General features: G+C 36.3%; 1 protein-coding gene across 4 annotated transcripts in view; it reads right to left on the reverse strand.

Annotated features, from left to right (window-relative positions):
* The window catches only part of ANAPC1 (anaphase promoting complex subunit 1), a 94992-nt gene that overhangs the window by 29831 nt on the left and 38718 nt on the right, over positions 1-26443 (reverse strand). For all 4 annotated transcript variants that reach the window (XM_078444731.2, XM_081795226.1, XM_081795227.1 and 1 more), the window contains 14 exons: positions 25716-25864; positions 22234-22312; positions 21384-21420; positions 21216-21286; positions 18304-18482; positions 14935-15149; positions 12540-12658; positions 9460-9731; positions 6873-7107; positions 5479-5570; positions 3773-3907; positions 3502-3584; positions 2529-2607; positions 1741-1815 (listed from right to left, as the gene is read on the reverse strand). In XM_078444731.2, the coding sequence (XP_078300857.1) occupies positions 1741-1815; positions 2529-2607; positions 3502-3584; positions 3773-3907; positions 5479-5570; positions 6873-7107; positions 9460-9731; positions 12540-12658; positions 14935-15149; positions 18304-18482; positions 21216-21286; positions 21384-21420; positions 22234-22312; positions 25716-25864 (1820 nt within the window). The remainder of the gene's footprint in view (positions 1-1740; positions 1816-2528; positions 2608-3501; positions 3585-3772; positions 3908-5478; positions 5571-6872; positions 7108-9459; positions 9732-12539; positions 12659-14934; positions 15150-18303; positions 18483-21215; positions 21287-21383; positions 21421-22233; positions 22313-25715; positions 25865-26443) is intronic.

Genomic DNA, 26443 nt, shown 5'->3' on the forward strand with positions numbered 1-26443 from the left:
ATCAGTTATCAAACTAAATATATAATCTACTCCATATCTCAATAATTCCAAAAGAAATTAAACCATAAACCCACAAAAATATCTGTGTACGAATATTTACAGTAGTTTGATTCATAATAGCTAAAACCAGAACCCAACCCAGGTATCCAACAAAAGAGAACAGAAAAAGAAACAAAGGACTACTCAGAGAATGCAACACTTACTAACTATAGAAAGGATGAGCTACTGATATACTTAACATCTCAAAATCAGGCTGAGTGAAAGAAGTCTTATATGAAAGGATATATACTGTATGTGATTCCATTAACACAAAGTTCTACATCAGGCAACCTAATTTATTTTGGGAAAATGTCAGAAAATTATCTGCCTTGGGGGTAGGAGGTGAGTATAGATTGAAGGGGCAGGGAATGAGGGCACTTCTGGTCATTTTGACAGAGGTTTGTTTCCATGAGCTTATGCGTGGTCAAACCTAGAATATTTGAGATCTGTGGATTTCATCATATAAAATTTTATCTTAAAAGGAAGAAAATGTAAACAAATACTGAATTCTAGTTAATGATACATAAGCTGCAATATGTAAGGAAAAGTAACTACTGTCTGCAACTAACTTTGAAATTCACCAAAAAATGATGGATTGGATAAACGATAAATGGGATAGGTGATTAAACAAGTTTATAAAGTAAAATACTAACTGTAATATCCAACTAGTGATATGGATGTTGTACAAAGTTTTCAACCCATTATTTTGAAATTTTTCTTATTAAAATACTGCAAGAAATACTATAATGTTCTCAAAGATAAACAGATTTACTTTATAAGTAAAAAAAAAACCGGGGCACCTGCATGGCTCAGTCAGTTAAGCATCCAACTTTGACCCACAGTTCATGAGTTAGAGCCCCCCGTCGGGCTCTGTGCTGACAGCTCAGAGCCTCAAGCCTACTTCGGATTCTGGGTCTCCCTCTCTCTCTACCCCTCCCTCGCTCGTGCTCTGTCTCTCACAAAAAAATAAACAAACAGTAAAAAATTTTGAATTAAAAAAAAAAAAAAGGAACAGAGACTATCAGACATGGACAGTTGATTAAAGGGCAATATTTAGTTTACCATATTTGGCTTACAATTTTTTTTCTAACTTAATGTTTATTTTTGAGAGAGAGAGAGAACGTGAGTGGGGGAGCGACAGAGAGAGACACACAGAATCGGAAGCAGGCTCCAGGCTCTGAGCTGTCAGCCCAGAGTCTGACGTGGAGCTCAAACTCAAACTGTGAGATCATGACCTGAACCGAAATAGGACCTTCAACCGACTAAGCCACGCAGGCACCCCTGATTTGGAATTCAAAAAAGAGTCTGCTTATTTCTAACTATTTGGCTTATTAAATAAATATGCTATAAAGTAATTAAAACAAGTTATTATATAGGAGATCTAAACTTGCCACAAAGTAAAATAGCATCTTAAATCAATGTGTGCTTAATTAGGCTAAAGATGTCAAAAATACTTTTTGAGGGTTCTTTGGTGTATTTCATTTTTAATACCATAATTTCTTGGAATCTGGGGCCACAGCTGCAGTCTAGGGTCAGCACACAATCTTAAACTGAAAAGTTCCTATGTTTTCAAAAGATACTATAAATAATCATCAATATTGCTTTTATTCTAAAAAGTATTTTATAGGGTTTTGGAAAATCCCACAAGAAATCGTAATTTATGCTATTAACAATCTAACAATATTTATTATACATACTTACTTGAGGAACATTGCTATCAACCCACTTGGAATTTGGTAAAATATCATCCCACAGAATCAGGCATCGAGCAAGTGTCTTAAAAATGTAAAGATAAAACTAATCAGAGTAGGCAAAGTTCATACATTAAATAACAATGATAATATTAAATAATGTAAAAATCAGTTCCCAACTGATGGCAATTTTGAAAAAGACAGTACATAATATCAACCTGAGGCTAATCTCGTTAAAATAAATTGAAGATTTAGATTTTAACACAGAAAAAACTAAAATTGAGTTGATTATTATCAAAGTTTAGAGGACTTTTTTTAAAAGCAAGTTTTAACTTGCTTCATTAAAGAAAAATCAGAATCTTAGCACTGTCTATAGAACTTAAAGGCTTTCATATGCTAAAAACATACATGTTTAAACACTAAAGAATCAAGGGAAAAATGTAGGCAATTATGTCAAACAGTTACAGTCATCAGTTATACTCTTAATAGTAATGCTGCATCTTAATAATTAAAGAATATAAAATAAAGCAGTAATGAAGCCCCAGACACTTACTGCTTGTTGAATAATGTAATAAGTTGAAATGTCAACTCCTAGTATTACATATCAACATGGCTGTGTTTCCTGGCATTCCTACAAGTTACATTTGGGAAAATTTCAAAAGAATACTACCAATTACATACAGGATGGATTAACAGTAAAAGGTCTCCCTTGTAGAAACATCTATAGTCACAAGCTAAACTCGAGAACCCCAAAGACTCCTCATGTTAGCAGAAACAACAAACTACAAAGTACCATACCCTAAGCAAGAGAAATTCCGGTTTCACAAAGTCCAGCAAATACATGGTGTCAGGAGCTCGAAGCCAATCTGCGATAGATCTGGTGGTGGTGGAGATCAGTAGGCATTACTGCTCAAGTAGAGGGCAAAATAATGGGAATCCCAAGACGGATTTCAAACCCTTCTCCCCACTCCATCCCCACCCTGTTTTCCACAGTACTTGATACTTTCTAACACAGTATTTGTTATGTATGACTGTCTGTCCCACTATGACATAAGCTTTATGAGCACATATTTTTAGTTTTGTTTTGTTCGTATCTTCAGTACCAAGAAAGCACTGACATACATTATTCATCCAAACAGATGAGTAAGTATCTGTTTTTAGCCACTTTGTTAATTCTGCATACATTCACTTTTTCTAACAGGAGAAATTTATAGCATTGAAAATTCTCTTGAATCTTAGAATATTTTTTAACTTTATTAAAAGACTTAAAATTTAAACTATGGTTTATGTCTCCTACCCACCTTTTCTATGTAAAATGTAAAAGAATAAATGCCAACCATACACTTTTCAAGTGTCAGCACTAATTATTGGGCTTGGAAAGGTAGATGGTGTGATTATTACAAAAGTTCTTGAAATAAACAAATCAGTTTTACAAATGGTAACCAAGAATAGAATAATGCTAAATTTTTCTGATTTGACCAATCCTCAAACAACATGCAAAATTAATGAAAAGGAATTTGGGCATCTTTTACTGTCACTGATATCAACTATAAAACAGAAATAAAAATTGGGAATTAAATAAAAATTAAAAAAAACTGTCCCAAAATTATATTGTTTCTAGATAAAAATCTATGCAACTTATAGTACTGGAGAGAATTAAAATCAGGCTAATCTATACAAGGAAAATAAACTCATTAATCTGGTTTTACTACTGAGGTCAGAAAGGAAGCCACACTATCATGGCAAGGGGTGGAGTCAGGGAATGCGATACCTGTTATTGGTTTTTAAGTAGATCATGGCCAAAGCTAGAGTGGCACCTGGACAAGTTACATCAACATTTATGGTATCTCCTTCCTATCAAAAACAAAAAAAATATTCATGTAAAAGAGTTCTGAAATATTACAAATTCTTCTGAATATAAATTCTTCTTCTGGCCTATGCTTAAAATTAACAGATATACAAATGTCATTAAGAAACATACTATTTGCAAATTCACTTCTTAGCTTCCAAAATTTTGATCTGTTGCTTTACTATGGACTTACTTTGATTTGATAACTTGGGGATTTATGCTTCTCCCTGTGCATTCCTGCTTGAAAGCGCCTATGACCTCCAACCATGTACTGATACAGCTGCTCAGGCACATTGAGATCAGACATACCTATCAAATTACTGCCATGCTGGAAAAGGAAATAACAAACACGTGAAAGGAAATCTTATGGAATAAGATCCATAACACATACAAATTGACAAATAAAAGAATGAACTAACTTGAAAGCAGTGTATTTTGTGGGGTTTTTTTAATTAAAATAACGACTACTCATAACTACTACTTAATATTCAAACAAGCTCTTAATTATTCACATTAAGAATTATAACACTTAATATATTTAAGTTAATACTTTCATTTCACAAAATAAAGGCTTTATAATACAGTTAATGATACTAACAAAAGAAATTACTAGATATATAAATGAGACTTGAACTATGAGCACCTGAGTCCTTTCATTACTGTGCCTATGACCTCTTTCAGCAACAATAACTATAAATTTTTTTTATGTTTATTTTTGACAGAGACAGAGACAGAGCATGAGCGGGGAAGGGGTAGAGAGAGAGGGAGACACAGAATCCGAAACAGGCTCCAGGCTCTGAGCTGTCAGCACAGAACCCGACGCAGGGCTCGAACTCACAGACCACGAGATCACGACCTGAGCCGAAGTCGGATGCTCAACTGACTGAGTCACCCAGGCGCCCCATCAGCAACGATAACTATAATAATAAACTTACTGAACACTTTCTCTGTTCCAGGTACTATTCTATATGTTTAACATGGATTAACTTACTTAATATAACAATTCTACCAAATAGCTACCATTTTATAGATGAGGAAAGTGAGGCACCAAGATATTAAGCCCAAGGCTACATAGCTAGTAACTGGCAGGGGTGGATATAAACAAGGATATAAAACAATCCATGGAGTTGCTTAATCAACCGACAATACCGTAGTTAAATGACATAACTCACTCGTCAGGACCAAATCAAGATCCCAATTTCCAGTATGCTGCTTTTCCATTGCACCATCTGCCTCTTTAATTCACGTGTCAAATGTGAAGAATCAAAAACCTAATAGACAGTGAACTTTCCTTATATAATTTAGTTTCAGTATAACACTGTACTAGTGGTTAAGGAACCCACATTCTAGGTGACAGTCATTTAATGAAACGTTTCTGATAATTCTACACTATGTATCATGGATGTGGTTAAAGATGGATCAAAGTGATACTACATTGCCACAAAGCAAATACTACGGTGGCAACATTCTGAGATCCCAGTGAATACCAGGGTGCCAAACAAAGGTCATGGTTTATCTCTAGCAACTACTATAGACTCTTAAAGCTCCCCATCATATACACATTTCCACAATTTTCTTTTTTTTTTTTTTTTTTGTCTGAGGGGGTTACCACTTCATCTTATGTCCTAGATTCTTGGAGATATTTTATTCCCTTAGTTCATTCATGAGCATTTACATCTAAGCCAGGGGGATATAAACCTTAAAGCCCACTTTTTCAATACAATTTCTCTCCCATTTCCAAATCTAGCGCTTTGAAAAATATGCAGAAAGAAAAAAGAGCTGAGAATCAGGTTAAGTCAGAGTAAGACAGAGTGGTATTCAGAGTTAAGTACCAAGATCATTTGTCTCAACATGCAGATAATTATTACTGAGGCATGTGAAGGCACAGAGAGGGCTTACCCCCAAGCAAACCATGCCCAGGGCCAACCCAGCAGCTAAGGAGTAGGACTCTCTGTCAGTGCAGTATTCCATTTCAGGACCTGGGGGCCGTCCTGTAAAAGAAAATAACACAGTTCAAGCTGGCCTCTTAAAATTCTATCATAAGTCTTAGAATTAACTTTCTAGTAAGTTGCGTAAGAACCATGAATTCAATATAACCTCACTCAGAAAGATACATTACTACAAATGGTATCCACAATTGTCAGTTTACTACAAAATAACGCCCAAAACGGTTCTTTTCATGTACCAATTTGAAAGCAATGACATTCAGACACTGTGAAACATTGGGTTTTATTAAGAAAAAAAAAAAAAGTTATCAAGAAGTAGAAAAAAATTCTTGAAGGGTGCTCATAAACATTTTAATTTTTAATCTCTTGCATTTTGTTTTTTTGTTTTGCTATTTCCAATCCACTCATTAGAGGGGGTAAAAAACATGTTCAAATGATAATGATGGACAAGAAGGATGCTATGTTTTTAAGCTAAATACGGGTGGCTAAATAAACGAGGGTGGCTCAGTTGGTTGACTTAGGCTCAGGTCATGATCAAGCAGTATGTGAGTTCGAGCCCCATATCGGGCTCTGTGCTGACAGCTCAAAGCCTGGAGTCTGCTTCAGATTCTGTGTCTCCCTCTCTCTGCCCCTCCCCAGCACATGCACACATGCTCGCACTTTCTCAAAAATAAACATTAAAAAAAATTTCTTAATGTTTTTAAGCTAAATGTTGTATTTTAGGCACTTATTTTGAATCTACATAATAGTGAGCCCTACTGTGCCAGAAGTTCTGTGTATGGATCCTAAAAGTTTGGCTGGATACTAAATTTATACATTTAGGGGCACCTGGGTGGCTCAGTTGGTTAAGCATCCAGCTCTTGATTTCCGCCCAGGTCACGATCTTGTGATTCGTCGGTTTGAGCCCCACATCAGGCTCTGCACTGACAGTGTAGAGCCTGCTTGGGATTCTCTCTCCCACTCTCTCTGCCCCTCACTGACTCATGCGAGCACATGCATGCACACTCTCTCTCTCTCAAAATAACTAAAACTTAAAAAAAAAAAAAAAAAAAAAAAAAAAAAAAAAAAAAAAAAGGTACTGAGAGAAAAAAAAAAGACCAAAGGTTACCTCATTAAATATGATCCGGAGCTCAACAATGGGCTCACCAAATAAACATGCAAATTAATAATCTGCACACTAATATCAGTCTCAGAAAATATTACTTTTTTTTTAATTAGCACAAGAATAGTCTAACAAAAGCTACTATTTTTCCCTTAATTTTTATGATTTTTACTATCATTTTTACTTTGGCTCCTGCAGAGTGGAAAATGTATGCTTATGAAGACACAGCACTATTAACACCGTACCTATCTCAGCCAACAGGACTTCCGCAGTGTGCCTGTGAGCTGTCCCCTGATATACAAGGCCAATGCCAACCACTGCAGCCACCTGGACATTATGAGGAACATCAAGCTCTGTGGACGTTGGGGGTAAGAGGGCAGGAATGTGAATGCTAAGAAGCCGAGTAATTGACATATCCATGGTGCCCAGTTTAGCAGCAGAAACACCAAGGAGCAGTCCAATGCTTGTCATTTCATGACCCTAAGGTAGAAAGTAGAATGAGATGTAAATCACTACCAAAACAAATATGTAGTCTTAAATACAGTACTGCCTGCCGGTACTTTCAGTAAGCAATTTTACTGACAGGCAGAGTGAGAAGTGACAATACAACAGCAAACTAAACAGACGTAGTTCTTTTCTCTCACAATGCTAGTGCCCTAATGGAGGAAAAAAGCGTTGGATTAAAATATACAAATACATTATTTAAAAGGCAGTATACTGAGAAAGCACAAAATAATATGAAATAGTATTTTTAAAAAGCCTAATTTAGATTAGGAGGAGCTGGAGAATTATTAAGAATCTCTGAAGAAGTAAAATTTACAATAGGACCAGAAGGATTAGTACAAATTAGCCAGGAAAAGTAGTGGAAAGGGAGGAAATTAGCTTTAGAAAGTAAGAGAAAATGAGGTCAGGTGAGAGAACAACATGTAAATGGCTCTGATGTGATTCAGAAAATAAACCTTCACATTAACGGTTAAGTGACCACAAGATGCCATGACAACTCAATGAGAAACAAATAGTCTTCAGAAAATGGTGCTGTGATCATTGTAGACCACATGCAAAAGAATAAAGTTGGACCCCTTCCTCACATCATTCACAAAAATTAACTCTAAAATGGATCACAGAACTAAATGTAAGAGCTAAAACTATAAAACTCCTGGAAGAAAGCACAAGTATAAATGCAACAGGACCATGGGTTAGGCAATGAAATATGATACCAAAGCACAGCAATTAAAAAAATAGATGAGGCGCGCCTGGATGGCTCAGTCGGTTGGGTGTCTGACTTCAGCTCAGGTCATGATCTCATAGTGTGTGAGTTCGAGCCTTGGGTTGGGCTCTGTGCCGACAGCTCAGAGCCTGGAGCCTGCTTTGGATTCTGTGTCTCCCTCTCTCTCTGCCCCTCCCCTGCTCACACGCTGTCTCTCTCTCTCTCTCTCTCTCTCTCTCTCTCTCAAAAATAAATTTAAAAAAAAATTTTAATAAAAAAATTAAAAAGTAGATGAACTGGACTTCATTAAAATTAAAAACTTTTGTGCTTCAAGGATACCATCAGAAAGTGAAAAGTCTGCCCACAGAATAGGAGAAAATTTTTGCAAATCACTTATCTGTTAATTAACTTAGTATCTAGAATATATAAAAAAATACAACTTGGTTAAGGCAACCCAATTTTAAAATAAAGGATCTGAACAGACATTTCTCCAAAGAAGACTTACAAATGGTGTATGAACACATGAAAAGATGCTCAACATCATTAGCCATCAGGGAAATGCAAACCAAAACAAGGAGATATTACTTCACACCTACTAGGATGACTACAATTAAAAAGACAGACAAGTGTTGGCAAGAATGCGGAGAAACTAGAATCCTGATGTATTGCCGGTGGGATCGTAAAAAGGTACAGCCACTCTGGGAACAGTTTGGTAGTTCCTCAAATTTAAACAAACATTTACCACATGACCCAGCAATTCTACTCCTAGGAATATATCCAAGAGAAATGAAAACGTACGTCCACACAAAAACATGCATGTGTTTACAGCATCACTAATCATAACACTTAGAAAGTAGAAATAACCCAAATATCCACTAACTGATGAATGGATAAATACAGTATATCCATACAATGGAGTATCTACTGAGCAATAAAAAAGAATGAAGTGCTAATACATGATACAACATGAACAAACCTTGAAAACATTATGGTAAGACAAAGAAGCCAGTCATAAAAGACCACCTATTTTATGATTCCATTTATATGAAAGGTCCAGAATCAGTAAATCCATAGAGACAGAAAGTAGACCTGTGGTTGCCAGAGGCTAGAGGGAAAAGGGAATGGAGTTACTGCTATTGGCTATGAGATTCCTTTATGGACTGATGAACATGTTCCAAAATTAACAACAGTAATGGATATACAATTCTTTGAATACACTAAAAACCACTGAATTGTAGACTTTAAATGGGTGAATTTTTATGACATAAAAATGGAAGAGTTCACACCAAGAGAAAGAGTTTGGTTTGCCAAGCTCTGATGTGAAAAAATGTGGTTTACCAAGAAGCTCAAATGGCCAGTCCCTATGGTTGGAATGTGGAGAGCAAGGGGATGAGAGATACAAAGCCAAGTTGGACGAGTGGGATCACATAGACTCCTGGAATGTGTATCAAGAGCAATGCAAAATCTTTAAAAAGTTTTGACACGGGAAGTCTTTAGAAAGATCACTCTGCCTGCTGTGAGAACAATGGATTTAGAGGAACAAAAATAAAGAAGAGCAAACAGAACGATTAGGAGCTACTGCAGTGGCCCAGGTGAGGCACAATGCCAGGAGCTGAGAGTCTCACCTTGGTCAAGTAGTCATGGATATTGAGAGTAGCCAGCTTGGTAAGGTGCCCATTCAGACCCAGGGCCATGAGAAAGCCAGCATATTCATTGGCTAACTCAGCATGCTTAGGCTTATTATAAACAATCCAAGCTGAGTCGATCTGGGAGGCAGGGGCTATCTTCAGGCCAGCAGCCACACCATTGTGGAAGCTGGCCCAGCTTGTCATGTTGGGAGGCACATCGATGTTTCCACTGTTAAGGTCTACTGTTGTGTTCCGAGGAGGGGCCCGTCCTATTCAGGCAAACGAATTTAAAATTGAGAGAGTAATAATTCATAAATCCGTAATTATTCAATTTAGATTTTTGAAAACGAGATTACCTTTTCTACATTTGAAACCCTTAACCCCATAATAGTTGGAATGATATTAGGTTACTGTGAGTACTTAAACTTTTATACATGTACGTCAAACCTGATTCAAGGTGGAAAAATACTACTTGTTTAAAATAATTCATTATCTGAAACTGGACCACTTTTTTACATCATATATAAAAATAGACTCCAAAGGATTAAAGACCTAAATGCAAGAAGTGAAACCAAAAAACTCCTAGAAGAGAACATAGGCAGTAATTTCTTTGATATCAGCCAAAGCAACATTATTCTAACTATGTCACCTAAAGCAAGGGAAACAAAAGCAAAAATAAACTAGTGGGATGACATCAAAATAAAATGCTTTGGTACAGCAAAGGAAACCATCAACAAAACAAAAAGGCAACCTACTGAATGGGAGAAGATCTTTGAAAATGATATATCTAATAAGGGGTTAATATTCAACTTCTACAAGTCAACATCAAAAAAAAAAAATCTAATTAAAAATGGGCAGAGATTCTGAATAGACATCTTTCCAAAGAAGACATACAGATGGCTAACATATATGAGAAGACATTCAACATCACCAATCATCTGGGAAATGCAAATCAAACCCACAGTGAAATATCACTTTACACCTATCAGAATGGTTAGAATCAAAAAGACAAGAATTAACAAATGTTAACAAGGATGTGGAGAAAAAGGAACCCTTGTGCATTGTTAGTGAGAATATAAATGTGGAAAACACTATGGAAGTTCCTCAAAAATTTAAAAACAGAAATACCATTTAATCCAGTAATTCCACTACTGGGTATTCACTACCCCTCAAAAACAAAAGCATTAATTTGAAAAGATACATTCACCCCTATGCTTACTATAGTATTATGTACAATAGCCAAAATATGAAAGCAGCCCAAGCATCCATCAACAAATGAATAAAGATGTAGCATGGGCACGCACATATACACATACACACACAAAGACGCACGCACGCACGCACACACAAACACACACACACAAACACACACACACACACACAGAGGAATTTTGCTCAGCCATTAAAAGGTATGAGATCTTGCCGTTTACAACAACATGAATGAACCTAGAAAGTATTACGCTAAGTGAAGTAAGTCAAACAGCTAAAGACAAATACTATATAATCTCACTTATATGTGGAATCTAAAAAACAAAAGAAATGAATAAACAAAGAGCAGAATCAGACCTATAAATACAGAGAATAAAGTGATGATTACTAGAAAGGAGGGGAATAGGGCAATGGCCAAAATGGGTGAAGGAGAGTGGGAAGGAGATACAGGCTTCCAGTTATATAATGAGTAAGCCACAGAAATAAAAGGTGCAGCATTGGGAATATAGTCAATGGCATTATAACAACATTCTATGGTGACAGATGGTACCTATACTTGTGGTGAGGATAACACACAGTTACTGAATCACTACGCTGTACACCTGAAACTAATTTAACATTATGTGTCAACTCTACCCCCAAAAAATAATAATAATTATTTTAAAAACAAAATAATTCATCATCCTTTTGCTAAAATACATGGGGCTAGAATCAGATAACTGATGCCAATTTAACTTTAATCAGACTGGGGCGCCTGGGTGGCTCAGTTGGTTAAGCGGCCGACTTCGGCTCAGGTCATGATCTCACGGTCTGTGGGTTCGAGCCCCGCGTCGGGCTCTGTGCTGACAGCTCAGAGCCTGGAGCCTGTTTCAGATTCTGTGTCTCCCTCTCTCTGACCCTCCCCCATTCATGCTCTGTCTCTCTCTGTCTCAAAAATAAATAAATGTTAAAAAAAAAAAAAAATTAACTTTAATCAGACTAGCATTAGGTGAGCATGCACTATAAAACCCACTGTAACCCATAATATTGAGAAATGAACACACTTCCATCTCACAGAAGTAAAAATCCACACAACCAATCAGAAAGGTAATTTAACAATATGTTATATCAAAGCCTTAAAATCTTGCTGTCCTAGGAATTCCACTTTTAAAGCAATTAAACTAAATGACTACACCCTCCTGACAACATGTTTATAATAGCAAAAAAAAATGATAACTTCCAACAAAACCAGGTTGTTTACATAAACTATATTCCATTAAATAAAATACTCTGGAGCAAACAAAAAATCAAGTTGTTGATTAAAAACGTGTATACAAATACCCACCTACCTACACATATACACAATATAATTGTACACCTATGTTTGGTAGGTATGAAAGGATTCTCCCTCTACAGTAAATTTTAAAACAATTTCTAAAACAGATTCAAATTTGCTGATAATTAAGCACATATAAAATTATAAAATAGAAAAAACTGAGAACGATACATACCAAAATGTTAACACCAGTGAACCCTACCAAGTGAGACTACTGTACTTGAGCATTTACATATTCTACTTTAAGATTATTTAAAGTTCAATAACCTCACCATTATCAGTATCTTTCTAAACTTTCCCAAGTGCCTTTTTATATCATGAAATGGTTTCATTAAAAGCAAAACTTAGTAACAGGCTCCATGCTACGTCCCTCAATGTTTACTGTGCTTTGCTATTTGAGCTTTGACAACCACTAGAGTAGCTATTAATAATATATGAAATCACTGGGGATAGAAAGAACACTTCTTTGGTTTTAACTAAAACAATTCAACAACGCCACTAAAAATAATACTTAATCATTTTCCTTTCTTGCTGAGCACAGAATTTAACATACCAGTCAAATTCAATTTAGGAATAGGCAGTGGTTCCGTTGGAACAGGATGGTATGAAAACAAGGTAAACATTCCTCGTCCTACGGGAAGGGCCATAGTTCGCTGACACAACTGGAGCAATCTATAATTAAAATCAAAACCAACATGTGAAAAACCTTTAAGCAAGAAGAAACTGGAATGTAATCTGTAGGAAAGTATTCCAAAAGAAGAAGTGTTGGTAAGATGAAATCACATCAAAGTAAATCCAAACAAAGATGTGATCCAAACGTGGTTATTCTCATTTTAATACTCTGTTCCCCTTAGAAATTCTAAGAGAGAGATACATTTCCTTTCTTTTCATATTTGCTTTAAGTGAAAACCAGATGGGCTATAAATCAAGCCAACCCTCCCTGGACATCCACAAAGAGAAATGTAAAATTCCACTCTGATGCTAACCTGCTCAAAGGAAAATGTTGTATGTTTTGGGTTTCCTCGTTTTGTTATTTTCAGACTAACTGCATCCACTACATCTCTGGGATCCTCCTCCCATCCTTTCTGCCACCAAAGCCTGAGTAGTGCTACCTCTGTGGCCTGTACACAGGAAAGAAACTCCCTATATTGGAAGCCAGTGGATTGCATAGTGTCTCCAGGGAAAAAATAATTAGTTTCACTTACATGATGGCCAAGATTTATAGGATTAATAGCATTATAAATCAGTTATATTCAAGGTTAAAATGGCTTCAGTGGGCTCTAGTTTGAAACTAATACACCACTCTTGTTTCTATATTAAATCCTGTTCCATGTAGCCCCTTAAAAAGAAAAATCAAACAGAAATTGTGGAAGTAGGGGCATTTATAATCAGGAAACAAACACTTAACACAAGTTATATCTGAAGAAACAAAAAAATCCCTTCAAAGGCTTTTTCTCTGCAGACAAAGCTATTCATAAGCACGTTCTCTAACTGTATACACATACAGCTTTTCTAATTTTTTGGTGAGGAAAATTTGCTGTCCTAAGATTCTTTAGGAACAATGCCCCACGTTAATTTAGAATCAGAAAAATTCAAGGCAATCCCATAGAATGTTTTTAGCAGAAACCTTAAATATAATCCACAAAACTGTGATAACGGAAACAATACTGTAATCCTTTCTATTTAAGATGTCACTGATTACAAGACGCATCACTATTTCATGAAGCACTAAAAAAATATTGCCAATTAAACTATAATACCTATTGACTGAAAAACATATTCTGATTTCAGAGATATTAAAAGGTTAAAAAAAAAAAAACTAGCATCGTATCAATGAACTCAGTTAATAATCATGGCTAACTGCATTCAGCTTTACTACATACGGGACAGTGTTCTAACCACTATGTAGAAATAACTCACTGTACACACAGAGCAACCTTGTGATGTACGAATGCTACAATTATGCCTATTCTTATAGTTGAGGCAACAAGAAGTTAAGTAATTCATCCAAAGATACCCAGCGGATAGTGGCCAACCTAGGCTTTCACACAACTTCTCTGTCACTCAATCTCCTCTATTACCTAGGTATATATGGAGAGGAAAGTGTGAGAGGAAGGTTATGACTAATTCAGATCTTCAGCACCCTGAGGCTAAGTGTGGATGGTCCTTCTCCTTAAAGCAGTACCACAGTAAGCAAAGTTAAGGAGAACCAGAAAATCAGAGTGGAAAAATTACAGAGGATAGATACAAGGCAGGTTAACAGGACAGGAAAGAATTTTAAAATATAAGTGGAATTGTCCCAAGGCAACAACCCTGAAATGTCACAGAATGGGTACTACTGAGTCTTACAATTATCAACAGAAATAATGTATGTTAGAGAATGGCAGCAGAGAAGTTTCAGAGAGTATTACTGATCAGATCAGAAAAAAAACTTACTGGTATAAGTTTAAACTACACTAAAAACTTTATATTAAGCAAAATGGTCTTAGAGTCGCCTTTTCTAAATAGCACATAGCTATATTTCGAGAGGAGGGTCACATGTCATCAGATACTCTTACGTTTCAAATACTTTGAAAAAATGTTATGGTTTACCAAGTTTGAACAAAAACTTAAAATACATGGTACTTTTAACTCCGAAGTATCTTTTTAGGGTTTTAAAGCACAAAAAAACATTGACAAGAGGGGCGCCTGGGTGGTTTAGTCCATTAAGTGTCTGACTCTTGATCTCAGCTCAGGTCATGATTTCATGATTCGTGGGATTGAGCATGATTCGTGGGATTGTCAGATTCATGCTCTGCTCTGACAGTGCAACCCCTGCTTGGGATTCTCTCTCTGCCTCTCCCCCATGTGCACACTTTCTCTCTCTCAAAATAAATACATAAACATTAAAAAAAAAAAAAAAAAAAAAAAAAAAACACCGACAAGTGATAATGACATGTTTCCTTTACCTGTTTTCTTTTTCCTCAATAAACTCATGGTCACTGAGTTCTGGATACTGTACTACATTGACACGGACAGGATGCGCACTTTGAAGAAGTCTTCGCACGTCCTGCACCCTTAAATCTTCACTCCATATTAATGACATAACTTCCTGATTCATGTCATTCATGCCATCATCTTCCTCCTCAGTTTCTGTTCCTGAAGGAACATCTGATGAGAGCACCTGAGTAACAGACTTGGTTGTAATAATTTAAAAACCAACCACCATGCACTCACTGAACACAAAGATATATAGGATGATGCACTATGACTCTATCAGTACAGAGAACAAAGCTGGTTTGGGTACCCAGTGTATACTGGGACTTCAATCTAGAAATCTTTTTTAAAAGTACAATCATATTGCTCACTTGGGAAAATTCTTTATTGAGCTAAGGGAAAAAACATTAGATTTAGGACAATAGTCAGCTGACTCCATTAGAGAAACATTCTAAATAAATAATAAAAATATAACTATATCCTAAATGTTCTAAAAAGGAAACAAATTACTAGAAGTGGAATATGAAACCCACTCACTATTACTGAAGAACCCAGGCTAACTTAAATAATATCTTTGATTAATATAAGCAGAAGAAAACAACCTGGAAGGGTATATACCAAAGACTGGAGAAAGTTAACAGTACTTTCTTACTTTAGTACTTTAAAATGGATCATAATTGATTTTCACTTTTTTATAAGGATGTTTCTTAATTGGATTTCTTAATCAGACTGCAGCAAAACAAGCGAGAAGGGTTAATCCCTTGATTATCATTCTTTCTCAGAAGCTCAGCATGTGCTTTCATATGAGCCTTCCCCATCCAAATAATTCAATCACACTTCAACCTAGGTATGAATAGCACGAAATCTTCTCATTTTCTCTCAAGGATTTTATACTCCTTTAACAAAAAATTAATTCCATTTAAAATGCTAATGTTTTATGACATTTAATGTGGAAGCAACATTAGCTGGAAAAAAAAATAATAGATATGATTAACCAATCCTTCTTACTTAGTTCATAAATATTCATTATGGTTCCTATGGAATATCTAATTTTGAAAAAAACTATATTCTAATGGATGAGTTTGCTATAAAGTATAGACTCAAATACCCAATGCACTGAAAATAGAAGAGTTATAAAAGGTAGCCTCAAATAACTGAACAAATTGAATTTAGAATTACTTAAAATCACACCTAAATACAAATCAAAGATTATCAATATCATTTGGTTTTAGTGCTAATGATGTTAAACTGCTCTCATAATAGTAACAAAACAAGTCTAAATACTAAAATTTATCTTGGTAAATAAAAGGATCATCATATTATTAGCAAAAAAAAAAAAAAATGGTTTTCTGTTTAGAACAAGACAAATAGTAATTCAACTAAGAGCTGTTATACAAGTATAGATAAAAAGCAAGGTATGCTGGGCCAACGCTGCTGGAGATGGGATCCACAGCAACAGCTTCTGTCACAGACCCAGCAGGCAAATTGTGATACAGACTCAGAAGGTCTGAAGAAGCATTAATAGCCTAAGACCTAATGTGGATTATAAATAGTTACATTTTGATTAATATGTTCAAAAGCTAGTAAGTGATGAGGCAAATGTGTGCTATTCTCTTAGGGATATAAACAAAGTTGAAGAGTCACCTGGAGTGGAAAAACCATCCCAAAATCCTCTCTGATCCTCAGGGTAATGCAATACTACCATTTTTTTTTTTTTTTAAGCTAAATAGAGTTCTAAAAGAAGTACCAGAAATTCCATTTTTAAGTTTTAAAAACGACTGATTTTAAAAGAGAGATCATTAGAGAGTAATGATGTATTTGATTTTCTATTGGTAGTCTTCTCAGAACCCATTCTTTATAAAAGCAGACTGGGGGGTGGGTGCCTGGGTGGCTCAGCTGGTTAAGCATCCAACTCGGTTTTGGCTCAGGTCATGATCTCACAGTTAAGTTGGTGAGTTTGAGCCCCACGTTGGGATCCACACTAACAGCACGGAGCCTGCTTAGGATTCTTTGTCTCTCCCTCTCTCTCTGCCCCTCCCCCATGTGCAGGCACACGTGCGCACACTTTCTCTCTAAAAATAAATAAATAAACTTTTAAAAAACGAAGTAAAAGCGTAGGAATGCAAACTGGTGCTGCCACTCTGGAAAATAGTATGGCAGTTCCTCAAAAAATTAAAAATAGAACTACCCTATGACCCAGAAACTGAACTAACCAGGTTTTTATCCAAGGGATACAGGTATGCTGTTTCAAAGGGGTACATGCACCCCAATGTTTACAGCAGCACTATCAACAATAGCCAAAGTATGGAAAGAGCCCAATGTCCACTGATGGATGAATGGATAAAGAAGATGTGACACACACACACACACACACACACACACACACACACACAAATGGAGTATTACACGGCAATCAAAAAGAATGAAATCTTGCCATTTGCAACTATGTGGATGGAACTAGAGGGTACTATGCTAAGCGAAATTAGAGAAAGACAAATGTCATATGACTTCACTCATATGAGGACTTTAAGACACAGAACAGATGAACATAAGGGAAGGGAAGCAAAAATAATATTGAAACAGGGAGGGGGACAAAACATAAGAGACTCTTAAATATGGAGAACAAAGAGGGTTGCTGGAGGGGTTGTGGGAGGGGGAATGGGCTAAATGGATAAGGGCCATTAAGGAATCTACTCCTGAAATCACTGTTGCACCATATGCTGACTTGGATGTAAGTTAAAAAATAATTAAAAATAATAATAGTAATAATAATAATAATAATAATAATAATAAAAAGAGTAAAAGCATATTGGAAGACTGACAAAGGAAAGAATTTCAGGAGGGATAATCTAAGACATCTTCTAAACAACTTTAGTGTCTCTTATCCCAGCTCCCAAAGAACTTTTTCCTGCAACTTCAGTTTTATGTGATTAAACAGATGTATTTACATCTATTTCAAAGGTTAAAATCGAGAAATTCACATCAAAAAAAGTAGGAAAGAGAAAATAGTTACATATTCAACATGAGGCTATTAACTACGAAAGTAGTTACTTACCAATTTCACTACCAACAAGTAGAGAAAGAGTCATGGTACTGGATGTATACACTCAGCACTTGTCCTAACTCAAAGCAAAGTCTAGGCAAAACAGAGCCTTCACAAAATCTCTGTTCCCATGTCAATTCATAAATAAGAGTATCTGCCCAATTATAAACCCCATGGCATAAAACATAAAAGACAAACTGAAATATACACTTGGAAAAAGACTTAAGAGAAAAATGAAGATTTCTACTTCGATTTTGACACTAAACCTGAACCTTGAACTTTCAGTGTTAATACTCACAGATTTCCCTTTGGGCAAGTTTCCTTCGCAGGCCTGTTTGGACAGATCCTGCCGTCCGATCAGGAGACAGACAGCTTCTGGCCAGTCTGAAGCAGGCTGTTCACGACAGTGGTAAATTGCATCTCTGATGGGAAGAGCAATTCCAAAGGGAAGAGTTTCCAAGTCTCTTAAAGTGAAACCTTGTGATGAAAGGAAAGGAGAACATTTTTCATTCAGACCTGCTATTGTCCCAATTATCCTGTCTGAAATTAATCAATATCTATCCTGACAAATAAAAAGAGAAATTGATTCCGTTCACCTTACTACCAGACAAATGTCTTAACATCAGGGATTAGTACAAAAGGTCTCTTTAAAAGAACTAAAAACCGGGGCGCCTGGGTGGCTCAGTCGGTTAAGCGTCCGACTTCAGCTCAGGTCACGATCTCGCGATCCGTGAGTTCGAGCCCCGCGTCGGGCTCTGGGCTGATGGCTCAGAGCCTGGAGCCTGCTTCTGATTCTGTGTCTCCCTCTCTCTCTGCCCCTCCCCCGTTCATGCTCTGTCTCTCTCTGTCTCAAAAATAAATAAACGTTAAAAAATTAAAAAAAAAAAAAAAAAAAAAAAAAAAAAAGAACTAAAAACCTTCAGAAAAAGAGAAACAACCCAACAGGAAAGACAGGAAGGACAAAAAGACATTTCCCAAAAAAGAAACACAAATGGTCAATAAACATATGAAATGATGGTTTATTTCCTGAGTGATCAGGAAAGATCAAATTAAAAACTACTAAATATATAATTTCATTCATTTGACAAATATTAAATAAAGTAAATCAACACCAAGTGTTGGCAACTATGTAGAAAAATAGTAATTCTCATCCACAGTTGGTAGTGGTACAATCACTTTGGAAAACACACAGCATGTACACATAGGTCCATCCCTTATGGTCCATTAACAGCCATACAGAAATTTGTGTACATGTGCACCAGTCACAAGTATTAACATACTGATTAGCAACGCTATTCACTCACTATGACAAAAAAAGGGTAGGGAGGAAACAGCCCAACTGCTATCATCAACAGAATAAACTGGAATATATTCAAACCATAGAGTATAGAGCAGTGAAAATGAATGATCTACTGCTACATGAGTTAATACAGATGAATTGAGTGAAAAAAACAATTTATATCTACATTCATTTATATGAAGTTCAAAGACCTACAACACCAAGCAACAGATAAAGATGATAAAACTATGGGGGCGCCTGGGTGGCTCAGTTGGTTAATGATCCAACTTCGGCTCAGGTCATGATCTCACAGTTTGTGAGTTCAAGCCCCATGTCCGGCTCTGTGCTGACGGCTCAGAGCCTAGAGCCTGCTTCAGATTCTGTGTCTCCCTCTTTCTCTGCCCTTCCCCCGCTCATGCTCTATCTCTCCCTCTCTCTTAAAAATAAATACACATTTAAAAAAAAAAAAGATGATAGAACTATGAAAGTAATGAGGGAACGGGGCGCCTGGTGGCTCAGTTAAGCGAACAACTGGCTTGGGTCATGATCTTGCAGTTCGTGGGTTCCAGCCCCACATCAGGCTTGTGCGGACAGCTCAGGGCCTGGAGCCTGCTTCAGTTGCTGTGTCTCCCTCTCTCTCTGCCCCTCCCTTGCTCACTCTCTCTCTCTGTCTCTCTGAAAAATAAGCATTTAAAAAAAGAAAAAAGAAAAAAGAAAAAAGAATGAGGGAAGGTAATAAAAAACCTCGGTTTAGCCTGCAGCAGTAGGCTGTGTGAGAGGAAGATATCACATGGAATGGACATGCAAGGGCCTTCTAGTACACTAGCAATGTTCTACTTACAATGGTAGGTGACCTCTAAACATACACATTTTATGCATTCTTTTATATTATACCATACTTCATATTTAAAATTTTCAAGACCTTAGGTAAATTAAAATTTATTTTTCCTGTAACGAATTTCTCAATTTTATACTATTATATATTATTTATTAATATTGGAAGTTGATTAATTATTGAGGTAAAAATGTTCCCTTCTACAAGAATAACACTTTTATTAAATATCATATGACATACAAATGGACAGAACTAACTCATCTAATGTTTTTCAGCACAGGTATCTTATCTGTAATACTATACAATAATATTGTAATTTTCATGAGAGCATATTTAAAACAACAGTGAAAAACTAAGTCGTTTAGAATATTCTTTAAATAAGAACTCAGACATCCTGTAATATTCATTACACCATTATTTTATAACAGACTATACGATAACATTGTCATTTTTTATATCTTCATATCCATAATTTAAAATTTTTAGTTCTTTATTTTAAAAAAAAAAAAAAAAGGTCTTTAGTATTTTATTCCATTTAAATCCTAAGAGCACTGGCTTCGAGAAAAGAGTACAGGGAACTCCTTTCCTCCCTTTCCCTCTTTCCAGCTCTATCCTCATCTTGGAGCCGAAACCACTAGCCTATATTCTTCAAAAACACACCCTGAAGTGTTTGTACAATTACTTTTACAATTAGCCAGAAATACTTTCTGATATCTGAGTATTACAACTGCTTCAAGTCTGTATGTGTAGTGATTACAGTTCTCCATTCTAAGGCCAGTCCACATAGCTACAGCTTTAATTGGCCTAAGGTGAAGCAAATAAACATTTCTGACCCATCGAGAGATAAAAGCTGGTATACTAGGTATTATAATCCGGAAGGTATGACATGGTCAGGGAAAGGAAGTGAGGCTTGAAGCGCCTTAACACTGGTCCTGCAGGATCCTTTCATAGAACGAGAGTCCCTCTCTTCTCCTGCTTCCCAGTTCTAGCTCGCTGTGAAGAAGCACGGCCTACTGAACAAGGAGGTGTCCAGGGAAAGCAGGGGGTTCTCACCAGTATCTCAAAGACACATGAAAAGTAACAAAGACTACCTTACCTACATCAGTCATCCAGACGACTAATCGTTCAGCTAGACTAGAAACTGATGTAGAATGCCTGAAACTAAACCTGTAAGAGAAGAAAACACAAAAATATTAAAAAGAATAGTAAAATGCAATAATGTTTTATATTTTTAATATAAAAGCATTATCTGAATAAAAATCACCTGTTTTCTTCTTGTTCTGCTTGTGACTTCTGGGGGGCTAAAAGGCAATGAAAAGGAAATTTTATTTTGATAGTTATCCTGATAAAGAGAACATATAACAGAAGACACTTGGAAATGAAAATTCAAACAACTCCTAAAAAAAAAGTAAGCAGTCCTCTGGCAGGCTGGAAAGTATAATAATTTCCCTGAGGCCAAAATAGTCCTTTTTTGATAGCCATCTGCACACCAGGAATCTGTGTTCTCACCAGAAAATGACCGCGCTGGCACTCTGATCTTGGGTTTCATTACCTCCAGAACTGTGAGAAATAGTTTGTTGTTTAAGCCACTTAATTTATGGTACATTTAGTACAGAGGCTCACACCGACTAAAACAGAACCTGAATAGAGAAACTTATAAAAATAATTGACTTAAACTCAATTATGTCAATAATTTCATTAAATGTAAATTAATACTCTGTGGTAGGCCAAATAATAGTCCTCAGAGATGTCTATGCCTGGTTGCTGGAATCTTTGAATATGTTACCGTACTTTGCAAAGGGGATACTGAAGACAGTAAGATTAAGATTATGGACAAAAAATAAAATTAAAATAAAATAAAATAAGTCCTTTTTACATACATTGAAAAAATGTAAAATTTGTTAGATCTGAAGTACTCCTGGTCTCTGAAAATTAGCTATAAACCACGGACAAGAACAGTGCAAAAGGCCACCACTAAAATGAGGCAAGACATGGCCTCTAGAACACTTAGGAAATCTTTAATTTTTTAATCTCAATTCTGATATTAACATTTGTAAAACTGTGTTTTGGGGGAAAAAATTCATTTTGGGAAGTCTAACATTACACTGACTTACCTATAGTTATCCTGGATAAATACTGTGAAGATTCATCAGAAACAGAGCTCTCATTACCAAGTATGTAGAGTGCAATACTCTGCATAAGGAGAAAATTTACATTATTTTTCAAACGAATGACGTATAATTACACAGAGGAAAATTCATCTATTTTAGGTGTACAGCTTTGAGTGTTGACAACATACAATAATACAATCACTACTACAATCATGATGTGGAACACTTCTATCACACCAAAACGCTCCCTGCACCCTTTGTAATCAATCTACTCCTCCTACACCCAGCACAGGAAACAACTCCTGTTTTCTTTCCCTATGGTTTTGCCTATTCAACAATATCACATAAATGGAATCTTAGATTATATAAGCTTCTGTGTCCTACTTCTTCAACTTAGCATCCCTCTGAGATTCATTCACATTACTGCGTGCGTCTGTAGTTGGTTTCTTTTTATTGCTAAGTAGTATTCCATTACACAGATGTACCAAACTTTCTCCATTCATAAACTGACAAACACTTGGGTTGTTTCTGGTTAGGTGAACCCTAACCCACACCCTTCACTTTGGCCTTCAAAGGTCTCATTTGAATATTTGCTACCACCAATATCTGCACCTGCACTAAGCTTTTTTTTCTTTTCAAAGAAAGCAGCACGATTCCATTAAAATTTTACTATAACGCAGGAGAATCTTAAAAACTCTATATTCTAAACCAATACAAGCACTGCAAATGACATAGTCCTGAACCTAACTGACATCATATCTCACAACGAAAAGTTGTAATACAAGTATCTACAAGTTGACTAACATAATTTAAGTTGGAGGCTGACCAACTTGGTATATTCTTATTTCTCTGGCTCCCCTTTGTGGCTAGATACACATCAAGTCTCCCCCCATCCAGCAGAGTTGGACAGTACCAACATATTTGGTGGTTTCACTTAAATGTTTCTACATAAGCATTAAGGATGTATAAGTTCTGGAATTAACCTGCTCTTAATATTTTAGAAGGTTTTTTTTCACGTATGTATTTTGAGAGGAGGGGGAGGCGAGAGAGAGAGAGAGGGAGAGAATCCCAAATAGGCCATGCTGCCAGCATGGACTCCAATGTGGAGCTCGATCTTATGAACTGTGAGATCATGACCTGAGCTGAAATCAAGAGTCAGACGCTTTATGTATTGAACCACCCTGGTGCCCCTAAATCTGCTCTTAATATTTTATAAATATATTTAATGCCACTGAATTAACTGTACACTTAAGAATAGTTAAAATATTATAAATACATATATAAATATGTTATGTATATTTGACTACCATTTTTTTTAAAAAAAGCAAAATTACTCTCCTGCATGTCTGTTTCAGAGTCATGGGGGCTCTGAAGCCTTTCTCAACATGAAGAAAAGCAGGATGTGGAATAAAAGAAAAGACGAGCAGGGTACATAGACATTTATAGTGCAGTGATATCTGTGGAGGAAACAAAAGCATGAAATTCTCCAATAAGCCTGGGAAGGCCCCGTCTCTGGGAAGGTCCACAAAGGACCCAGGCTGCTCCAGCGAGAAGGGGATGGGAACGTGAAGGAACTCACCTTTACCAAAGTCTTTTGTTTGTATCTGAAGGTTTGAACTCAGACATGAACTAACTGAATAAGGGATGCTGGATGGGAGGTGGGCAGGGGAATGAGTTAAATGGGTGATCGGTATTAAGGAGGGCACTTGTTATGATGAGCACTGGGTGTTGTATGTAAGTGTTAAATCACTGACTTCTCCTGAAACCAGTATTATACTATATGTTAACTAGAATTTAAATAAAAACTTGAAACATACATACATGCATATAATAAAACAATTCTGAAAAAGAAGAATAATGAAAAGAGGAATCACAGGGGCGCCTGGGTGGCTCAGTCGGTTAGGCGGCCGACTTCGGCTCGGGTCATGATCTCGCGGTCTGTGGGTTCGAGCCCCGCGTCGGGCTCTGTGCTGACGGCTCGGAGCCTGGAGCCTGATTCAGATTCTGTGCCTCCCTCTCTCTGACCCTCCCCTGTTCATGCTCTGTCTCTCCCTGTCTCAAAAATAAATAAAACGTTAAAAAAAAAAAAAAAAAAAAGAAAAGAGGAATCACACAAAGCAATTTTAAGACTTACTATACAGCTACGGTAACCAAGACAGTGTGGACAGCAACACAGATCAACAAACTACTACAGACAGCCCAGAAACAGACCCACAAAAATGCGGCAAACTAATTTTTCATAAAAGTGCTAAAGCAATACAGAAAGGATAGTCTTCTCAATAAATGGTGTTAAAAATAACTGGACATCCAAATGGAATAAAAACCTCAACCTAAATCTCACATCTTATTAAAAAAAAATTATCAGAATGGATTCTAGATCTAAGTGTAAAGCAGAAAACTATAAAACTTCTGGGAGAAATTAATTGTGAACTGAAGTTAAACAATGAAATCTTAGACACCAAAAGTACTCTCCATAAAAGAAAAACTGGGTAAACTGGATGCAACAAAATTAAACATTTTGCTCTGCAAAAGAACCATTAAGAAAATGATGAGACAGGACAGCTGCAAACCAGACAACATTTATAATCCATATAGCTGACAAAACCTCCCATCTAGAACTCTCAAAACATCATTAGCCATCAGGGAAATACAAATTAAAACTAAAATGAGATACTCCTACACATCTGTCAGAATGGCAAAAATTAAAAATCATGACCGGGGCGCCTGGGCAGTTCAGTCAGTTAAGCATCCAACTCTGGATTTCAACTCAGGTCATGATCTCATCGTTCGTGAGTTCGAGCCCCACATCAGCATCTGCACCGACAGTGTGGATGGAGCCTGTTTGGGATTCCCTTTCTCTCTCTCTTTCTCTGCCCCTTCCCTGTTCGCATGCATGCTCACGCTCACGATTTCTCAAAAAAAAAAATGCACAAACTCAAAAAAAACTAAAATAAAATAAATAAAAATCATGACCATACCAATCACTGACATGTAGAGAAAATGAAACCCTCACAATTGATGGTGAGAATGGAAAATGGTACGGCTGCTCTGAAAACTACTATATGATCATTGATCTCACCGCTGGATATCTACCCTTAAGAAATGAAAATTTATGTTCACACTAAAACCTAGACATGAATGTTTACTGGAGCTGTATTCATAACTGCCAAAGACTGGAACCAATTCAAATATCTTCAACGGGTGAATGGGTAACCCATGTGAAACATTCACACAATGGACTAGTACTTAGCAATTAAATGCAATGAACTGCTGACACTGGCAACACCTTGGATGAATCTCAAAAGCATGTGGGAATTTTGCAGGGTGATGAAACTATTCTGTGTCCTAATTATGGTGGTGATTACATGAATCTATACATTTGCTGAAGTTCACAGAAATGTACACAAAATGAAAAAGTTAAATTTTTTGTGTAATTTTAAAAATTAAGTTTAAAAAAAAAAATAAACACGTTAGGCAATACATACCAAGACTACAAGTCTACTTCTTTCACAGATTCCGGGGAGGTAAGGATAGGGCGGCATTCCTTCACCCTTCAGACAAGAACTCACCCACTGATAAATGCTTGGTGGCTCAGAAGTAAAAAATGATGGATGATGCATAAATCCTGTTTGACCTTTAGAATTAAACAAATGTTTATAAAGACACAAGACTACATGAAGACAATACCATTTTATTCCACAGGGAAACTGATCAACAGAATCTATCATTTGGAAACAATGAGAATAATGTTTTCCCATATTCTCCAAAATGCTTCATGTTTTCTGCCACAGTAAATAACGGACTATATTATAATATGTAGAATCTAAATGACTACTATTTTATCCCATCCCGCATTGAAATTTAGCAAATCCTTGTTTAAATGATAAATGCTTGGTGGCTCAGAAGTAAAAAATGACGGATGATGCATAAATCCTGTTTGACCTTTAGAATTAAACAAATGTTTATATAGACACAAGACTACATGAAGACAATACCATTTTATTCTACAGGGAAACTGATCAACAGAATCTATCATTTGGAAACAATCAGAATAACGTTTTCCCATATTCTCCAAAATGCTTCATGTTTTCTGCCACAGTAAATAACAGACTATATTATAATATGTAGAATCTAAATGACTACTATTTTATCCCATCCCGCATTGAAATTTAGCAAATCCTTGTACTCAAGGCATATAAAGAATCTAACTAAA

Source organism: Panthera onca, chromosome A3 (genome assembly GCF_046562875.1).
Source record: "Panthera onca isolate mPanOnc1 chromosome A3, mPanOnc1 haplotype 2, whole genome shotgun sequence".
Taxonomy (NCBI): Eukaryota; Metazoa; Chordata; class Mammalia; order Carnivora; family Felidae; genus Panthera; species Panthera onca.